This window comes from Fragaria vesca, linkage group LG6 (assembly GCF_000184155.1).
Source record: "Fragaria vesca subsp. vesca linkage group LG6, FraVesHawaii_1.0, whole genome shotgun sequence".
Taxonomy (NCBI): domain Eukaryota; kingdom Viridiplantae; phylum Streptophyta; class Magnoliopsida; order Rosales; family Rosaceae; genus Fragaria; species Fragaria vesca.
This window is the reverse complement of record NC_020496.1, coordinates 30336983-30346162: the sequence shown is the minus strand read 5'-3', so window position 1 is coordinate 30346162 and position 9180 is coordinate 30336983. Positions and strand designations below refer to the sequence as shown.

The 9180-nt window shown below is 39.1% G+C and overlaps 1 protein-coding gene across 1 annotated transcript; it reads left to right on the top strand.

Annotated features, from left to right (window-relative positions):
- The first annotated feature begins 3460 nt into the window (after positions 1-3460).
- Positions 3461-8773, top strand: LOC101296691 (proline-rich receptor-like protein kinase PERK8-like). Its single transcript, XM_004304105.1, has 8 exons — positions 3461-5084; positions 5589-5996; positions 6278-6364; positions 6843-6913; positions 7145-7221; positions 7308-7455; positions 7950-8111; positions 8187-8773. The coding sequence occupies exons 1-8, from the start codon at positions 4229-4231 to the stop codon at positions 8526-8528; spliced, it is 2151 nt and encodes a 716-aa protein (XP_004304153.1). The 5' UTR covers positions 3461-4228; the 3' UTR covers positions 8529-8773.
- Positions 8774-9180: the final 407 nt, after the last annotated feature.

Genomic DNA, 9180 nt, shown 5'->3' with positions numbered 1-9180 from the left:
TATCTACAACTATCAAATTTCTTTCTCCGCTCTCTCGTCTTAATTTCCTAGTAAAGAGAGGAAATGAGGGATAGATTCTATCGATGATGGTCATTGTAAAAAACATGACATTGTAAAATGAGGAATGAATTAGCAAAATACCCAATGATCCTTAATGACAGCAATGTTAAGGATTGCTTTAACAGCATCAATGTTCATTATACACCTTAGTTTTAAGTACATGAAGCACAAACCCTATTGTTAGGGCTTTATTATGAAACAAGAATTTGGCCAACCCTAGATATGTGTTCTATTACAAAATTTCTAGCTTTTGCATTTAAGTATTGTCATGTTTTTTTTACTGAATATCTACAACTAACAAATTTCTTTCTCTGCTTTATTCAAAAAAAATAAAATAAAATAAAATCTTTCTCTGCTCTCTTTTGTCTTTCCTAGTAAAGAGAGGAAAACGAGGGATAGATTTTTATCGATGATGGTCATTGTAAATGAACTTGGTGCATTTTTTACTCACACTGAGTCACACGACAGACCAAAGCTTCACTAACAATTCCCCATGCCATTCTGTATCATCATTAGCTTAACCAACATGGAAAGCCCTTGAGTAGAAGATTGGTGACTAGCTTTGATCAGATGATTTTCATATTAAAAACACCCAAAACCCAAAAAGCCCCCCCGGAAGAACATGATCAAACAAATGCAACAAGTGAATAATTTAGAAGCTTGGCTGTGATTGTGGAATTTGTTTATTTATGCTTCTTCTACATGCGCACATTGAGACAACATGGCAGTTGGAGACTGTTTCTCCTTTCTATTCGAGGAGCACTGAGAATGGGATCCCCACCATTATCTACCGATCAAATCACCTCTCATGATCAAATACTTATTATAAGTTTGAGGGTTGACCCTTAATTGGATTTCAAGTCCTACGCGGCTTCATTCTTTGACTTCCTTTTTTTTTTTTTCTTTATATTGGCTTCTCATTTATGCACCTTCTTTCTTTCCCCCTTAACATTCTCTGATTTCAGTTTAATAACAATGAATGAAACAGAGCTTTTAACTCCTAATTGGATGGTAGGAGTTAGGCCAGGGCATGGCCGGGACGGGCCGGGTATTGGTTGATCCCGGTCCCGATCCCGTAATTATTTTTCGGGACGGGACGGGACGGAACGGGATTACCCTTTTTCAGACTTGATCCCGAAGGTCCCGAAGCCCGATTGAATCCGGGACGGGATCCGGACCAATTCGGGATCCCGGAAAATCAAGAACTTTACAAAGAAAAAAAAATGAACCGATGGTTTTCGATCTATTTCCTTCGGATGAGTTCCAAAGAAAAAAAAATGCCCTAATTCGGCCGAGTTCTGTTTCCTTCAGATGAGATCTAGCCCAGAGTGTACAAAGAAGAATTATAAAATGATGATGATTATAACATCTCAAATGATAAATTAGCAAACTGCATGCGATCCTTGGTGTCAAAAATAATATACGAACACTTGAATCTCGAAGAAGAAGAACATGAAGACCTGGAAAACGAATACCATATCCAAAACAACGACGTGCGCAAGAATCTTCAGAGGTCTAAGGCTCACCAGTCCTCCACCTTCGCCGACGTCAGACAAAGAACACAAATCGAAGAACGTCGATGCTCGATCTCCTTGGGTGCCCTCTGATTTTCAAGATCTAATTGTCTCCCTATGTTGACGACGTCGAGATGAAGGAGATGGAGGTGATGGCCGGAGAGTGAAGAAATTAAGGCTGAGGTTTATCAGAGAGTGAAGAGGAAAGAAAAAAGAATTTGGGGACCTGTGTTCACGTGAAAGGAATAAGAAGGCTGCTGCCTCTTGTTTAATTATTTAGGGTTTATAGTCTTGGAACAATCCAACGGCTCACATGAAGCCATTCTATACATGTTAAAAAGAAAAAATAGTTTTAATATATATTACCGGGCTGGGACGGGATTAAACGGGCCTAAACTAAGTGATCCCGATCCCGTCCCGTTTTATTTAATACAGGATGGGTCGGGACGGAATCTTCATTTTTGATTTTCAGTCCCGTCTCATCCCGTGAATTTTAAAGACGGGATCGGGACGGGCCCTGGGGATCGGTTTTGAATGCCCAGGCCTAGTAGGAGTCACTAAATACTCCACAACTCAAGCTATAGGCACCCCAATAAGGATTGAAATCTGCTGTACCCATTTTGCCCTGTGCCAAGTATGTGCCACCAACAAAATTTTGCCACATAGAATTCCACTCATGACACCTAACAGAGATCTAACACTGTTAGTATTAGGATATTAAATTTATTTTCATTTATTTTTTCATGAAGAAGAAACCCAGACGAAAAAAATGGCAGCAATGGCACCACCATTCCCATTCTCATATTATCAATCATCATCCCATATTCTCCTTCCAATCCGCACCAATAGACTTTTTGGAACACAATTTTGTGGTCTAAACAGACGATGAAGTTGAGGAGAAGTAGAAAGAAAGAAGAAGAAGCGGAGAAGAAAAGGCTGAGTTTATTTTTTCTTTGCTAAAAAACTAAATTTAATAAAACTTAACAGAGTTAGATGTGGTTAGGTGTTGTCAGTGGAATTCCATGTGGCAAAAATTTATTGGTGGCATATAATTGGCACAGGGTAAAATGGGTACAGGTGATGTCCTTCCCCCCAATAATTTAGTCAATTCTCACACTTAAACTAATCTCTACTGGTGAAGCAGTAAACTGCCACATGATTAGAGGCATAGATTCAAATTCTAAAGTCATGAAAAGAACAAAACCTTGAACTAGCCTTCAAATCTGATTAATAAGGTCGGAATACCTTTTACTACAACGTTTGTACCCGTACATTTATGGTGTGTTATTAATTAGTTACTTGTAGTTAGTGCGAGCAATGTCCAAAAAGAACATGATCAATGTATCATTGCTTTTACTTATATATGGTTCAGGTCATCTTGAATTCTCGATCAATGATGTGCTGATGACTTTTTCTTAGTAAAATGAAAGGTTATGAATTAGCTTCTTTTTCCTTTTTGACACACTCCATCTTTTATTTTTCTTCTTTTCCTTTTCAAATTGCACTTGTCAAAGTTCAAATATATTTCTTGCTCTCTTTTCCGAACTTTTAATCTATGAACCAAATAAACCTCTTAACCTAAAAAAAAAAAAAAAAAAAAAAAAAAAAAAAAACCCAAACGAAAATAATACTAAAGGAAATACATTTAGCACCCCATAACTCTTGAATAAGCACTTCTGTTCCTCAAAACGTTGCCAAATCAAGAAGAAAATACAATAGAAACAGAAACACATCTCAATTCAATTTCAAGAAAAAAGAGTCACATATACTACTCGTTTATACAGTTCATCGTATTAATTAATAAAATCTCAATTAAGAAAAAAAAAAACAAACAGAAGAGAAACAGCTAGCTTGTATAACAACATCCCGAGACGAAGGCGTTACTTGTACTAAGGATTTTCGCTCTGTAATTTCACAATCATTGTTTTTTGGTTCCCACTGCTGCTCTTTGCATGTGGAGCTCTACTCCAAAACTCTGTTCATAAGTCGCCCCCACGTTTCCTTGCGTAGTTTGTGGGTTTACACCTCTCTCCCACCATTTCCTACTACACACCAAAAAATATTCCCTTCCTTTCTAACACAAAACAGTGTCAGGAATTTCGAAGATTCCAAACCAGGACGATCTTCGAGATAGATAGAGGTACGAATTCTTGGAGCTTTTGGGTGTATTGGGTTTGTCTCTGTGCTCGATTTGGTGATCTGGGTGCTGCTGCATTTCCCCAGTTAATCTTGAGTTTCAAAGTTTGAAGCTTTTGATATGAAGTAGGCAAAGTTTGAAGCTTTGATATAAAGTAGGCTGCTTTGATCTGAATTCTGAGGGTTTGATTGTGTTCTTACGGATTTTGTGGGATTTTGGTTTTATCTGAAGACTATTTTTTCAGTGTAGTTTTGGTGAGACCAAGTAAAACTAGTATAGAAGACTTTGGTTTTACCAGGTCATTTTGAATTGGGGGTTTCTGAAATCTCAAGAGAATTTCAGCCAATTACTGCTGGTTGTTGTCGATACACTGTTAGGCAGACATTGTAGGATCGAATTTAGCTTTTGTAATGGTTTAGCTGATCTGTGATTCTGTGACTGAAAGCGACTAGAAATTGTTGATGGAAACTACAACAATCCAGAACTAGGGAGTTTTCCGCATTCAATTTGAATCCAAATGTCTTCAACAACATCACCTTCTCCAAATTCTTCACCCTCTGCAAACCCACCAACCAGCTCATCAAATTCCACAACTACTGCCACCAATGGCTCCTCCCCTCCTCCACAAACTTCCTCTTCTTCTCCTCCTCCAGCCGCCTCAGCCGCTCCCCCTCCAGCATCCTCACCGCCACCGCCTGTACCATCATCACCACCTCCTCCTAGTGTAGCATCATCTCCACCACCAGCTTCCCCACCTCCAAAGTCTCCCCCTTCCCCTCCTCCTCCTGCTTCACCTCCAGCAGCATCACCGCCACCTCCAAAACCAACTACTACCCCTCCCCCGGCTGCACCACCATCAGGAGGCTCCCCTCCTCCCAAAGCCTCCCCAACACCCCCATCAAACACCTCACCGCCACCTAAGTCCCCTCCTCCTCCAGCTGATGCATCACCACCTTCAGCCAATTCTCCACCACCACCAAAAGCGCCAGAAAAGTCTCCTCCCTCCCCCACTGTTACACCACCTCCATCTGGTTCTCAGTCTGCTCCACCACCAGCTGATAACACCCCTCCTGAGTCCACATCACCACCGCCTTCAGTTCCCTCATCGTCTTCCCCTCCTGCTCCGCCCAGTAATTCATCAACTCCTACACCCTCGGTCACACAGAAGCCAACTGCAAAGTCAACCGCAAATGGTACACCTGGAAGTTCAAAAGGGTTGAACACTGGAGGAGCTGTGGCAATTGGAATTGTGGTCGGGGTGCTGGTGCTCAGTCTTGTTGTGATGGCTGTGTGGTTTGCTAAGAAGAAGAAGAGAAAAAGTGGATCGACTCTTTACACCATGCCTTCTCCCTTTGCTTCATCCCAGAATTCAGGTAACATAATGATCATATACAACTTCAACTATGTCAATTTCGGGTGGGTCTGTTGACTCTCAACTACTCCAACCTTTTTTGCATTGAGTAGAATTAATTCTAGCAGCTGCCCTTAAAGAATTTGGACAGATTTAATTGTGTAAAGTACTAGAGAATGCAAATTACATACCTTTTTGACATATTCATTTGTAAAGAATCTACATCTTATTATATCATGGAATGCGCAAAGAATGCAAGAATGTAGGAAGCAATTTGAAAAAATAGGAACAGCTTTAGACGTTTAGAACTCTTTTCCAAAAGCCTTTCTAGATAGTTCATCCTCTAGACTAGGGACCTTAGTAGATAGTTCATTCTGCTGTTATCATACTATAAATTTATATGACCTGTAGCTGTGGCAGTACAATTTTGTTGAAGTAAACCTTGTGAATTACTCAGCAAGCTTTAGTTGAGTATCCTGTTGAGGACATTGAATTCATACTAATGTAACTTTTTTCTGCTCTCCAGATTCTGTATTTTTGCGGCCACAATCTCCATCTCCCCTCGCAGGAAATGGTTCTGGTAAAGAATTCATGTATGCACAATCAGAGTCTGGAGCAAGCAATTCAAGATCATGGTTCACATATGAAGAACTGATCCAAGCCACAAATGGATTCTCAAAACAGAATCTTTTGGGTGAAGGGGGATTTGGTTGTGTGTACAAAGGTATCTTGGAAGATGGAAGAGAAGTTGCTGTTAAACAGCTGAAAATTGGTGGTGGACAAGGGGAACGTGAGTTCAGAGCTGAAGTTGAAATCATCAGTCGAGTACATCATCGTCATTTGGTTTCCCTGGTGGGTTACTGTATATCTGACCATCAAAGGTTGCTTGTCTACGACTTTGTTCAAAATGATACCCTTCATTACCATCTTCATGGTGAGCCATACTTCTTATTTAATAGAAAGAAAATCTACAATATTTGGGAACCTATAGGTCTTGATGACTCATCTGTTGGGTCTAATTCTCCAAGTGTAATTGGTAATTTTCAGTAACTATCTAAATCTCCAAATGGTGCTTGAGGATTTTCGCATCATTTTAATTATGCTAGAAAAGGAACATCATTATATGATTCCCATTTACTGCATACTAAATGTAAAGTACATATCCTCTCTTTTAAAAGAATGTACCTTTAACTTTCATCTATTGAAAAATTTCAGGTCAGGACATGCCGGTTATGGATTGGGCAACTAGAGTCAAAGTTGCCGCTGGTGCAGCTCGTGGGATAGCTTACTTACATGAAGATTGTGAGTTTCTTCTGTTATATATTACAATTTGCGGTGCACCTTTCTTATAACTTGGATTACTTGAATGCAGAACTATACTCTGGAATGACAACTCTTTAATGTTGTGTTGATCAGTGAATTCAATGAACAGAAACATGTTCTGGCATCAATCTAGATTTAAGGACATAGAGTCATGTATGCTATGTTACAGCCATCAGTAATCATGTTGCAAATTACATGCGAACACGGCTCTATACATTAATCAAAGCCCTATAATTGAAATGGCCTTTAATCATCTGAAATTGTTACACTGGGAAAGAATGCCTGTGAACAGAATACATATTCAAGTCAACAGTTGCCTCCATTACTGCATTTATCCTTGTATTATCAACTGTTATTTTAATTTTCAGTCAACAATTGCCTCCATTACTGCGTTTATCCATGTATTGTATAGCATCTGGTTCTCTCACTGAATATTTGATCATAATGTCTTTGTCAGGCCATCCTCGCATTATTCATAGAGATATCAAGTCATCAAACATTCTTCTAGATGGCAATTTTGAAGCTCAGGTATGCCTGTTTACACAAATTTTATCAACAAAACAAAAAGATCAGCTAGTTAGAGCATGTAACACCGATGCATTCTAGTGTTCTGCCATGAGCCTTTTGGCGGTGTTCGTGCAATGTGGACAATGTTTTCTTACATTGCCCTCAGCAGCGAGAGCTCATTCTTGCAGTCTCCAATTGTTTTTCCTTTGATTGCACTTGTTGTTCTAAAGATGCAATTGCTCACACTAACAGGTTGCGGACTTTGGGCTTGCAAAGCTAGCATTGGATACAAATACACATGTAACCACACGAGTCATGGGAACATTTGGGTATATGCTTGTACTTTTGGACCATGATTGTCCCCATTTTCAATCTTTTAACTTGTTCTGATGGATGGAATTGTGTCATTGTTCAGATACATGGCTCCAGAATATGCAACAAGTGGAAAGTTAACAGATAAGTCTGACGTTTATTCTTATGGTGTTGTACTATTGGAGTTGATTACTGGTCGCAAGCCTGTGGATGGCTCTCAGCCATTGGGTGATGAGAGCCTTGTTGAATGGGTAAATTTATATACACCAAATTTTCTTTTCTAGGTTGTCGAAATTATTTTGTTTTCAATTATTTTATTTTTTTTTGAAGAAAATCATTTTCTCTTGCATTTTTTTGGTTATTTCTTTTGATTAAATGAGGGTCAAGTTATGTTGGAATCTCATATGGCTGAAATGAGAAAGAAAAAAAGTCATGTGATATTGCTAGCATGCAACTGATGCAAGGCTTTTTATTTTCACATGTTAACACAGTGATGGATACTAATTTGAGTCTTTTCCCTCTAAAAGGTTTCTTGTGCTCCTCAATCCTGAATATGCTTGTAGTCTCCAGCTTTGGAATCTTTTGCACACTTGATATCAAATTTGAGTTTTAGGCTTCTCGGTAGAGTCTGTTCTCCAAAAGGGCAAACATATCTAGTGTAATCAAAATGTTATGGTTCGACAATATAGCGCACACCTTCTAGCATTAGTTAAAACATTGAATAACAGCCAAACTTTTCCTACAGGCTCGGCCTTTGCTTACTGATGCTGTTGAAACCGGAGACTTAAGTGAGCTGGCAGATCCAAGGCTGGATAAGAATTATGTTGAGAGTGAAATGTTTCGAATGATTGAGGCGGCTTCAGCTTGTGTTCGTCATTCAGCTACAAAAAGGCCACGAATGAGACAGGTATGAAATATTGTATAAAAAGTCCCACATTTGTTCTGTACTGCAGAGAGGTTATAAGTTTTATCCCCTTTGCAGGTGGTAAGAGCTTTAGACTCCTTGGATGATACCTCAGATCTCAGCAATGGAATGAAACCTGGCCAGAGTGAAGTTTTTAATTCCGCAGAACAGTCTGCACAAATTAGAATGTTCCAAAGAATGGCATTTGGTAGTCAGGATTACAGTACGAGTTACTTTAATCAAAGTCAGAGTAGCTGGAAAAGTAGAGATAACGGTGACCAAACTCGAAGTAGCTGGAATAGAGATCAGCGAGAACAGAGTAGAGAGCATGGGGACCAAACTCGGAGTACCTGGAGTAGAGACCAGAGAGATAAGGATACTGTAATACCCATAGATAGATCTAGAGGATGGAACATTTGATACAATTTAAGGCACATGTTGCAATCTAGAGTTCAACCAACTATATTGGGCTGTTGGAACAGGGTTGTGTTGCTCATTTTTCGCATAATTTTTTGTGTTCTCTGCTAACATGAGTTTGTTGCAAGGATGCCCCATTTCTGTATTCTTTTGTAATGTAGATTCATTGATACAGTATTGTATGTAAGCTATTATTTGAGGTTTTTATATAGAAGGTATAACATACATGCGTTCAAGCCTTTTCATTTACCAGAAAAACACTACCAAATGCTACCTAAAAGAAATTCAGATGATGCCAAGTTGCCAACACACTCCTAACTGGTCTACATCAAGCAGTTTAGCATCTGGATCAACTTTTAACGGTAACTACTGTTAACTCTTTACATGTCAACCATGAATTGATATCTAAATTAAATTGGCATATTAGAGAACAAGAATGTTACACACATGATCATGTCAACCATGAATTGTGGGCACTTACCACCCTCGTGCCTTTCATCTACTTTTCTTCATCTACCACACTCAATAAAAGAGGCATTTAATTATGGGAGTTTGATTTATAAGTCTACCTTCTTGTTTAAAATATATGAAATAAAACTCCGAGAGAGAGAGAGAGAGAGAGAGAGAGAGAGAGAGAGAGAGAGGAGAGAGAGAA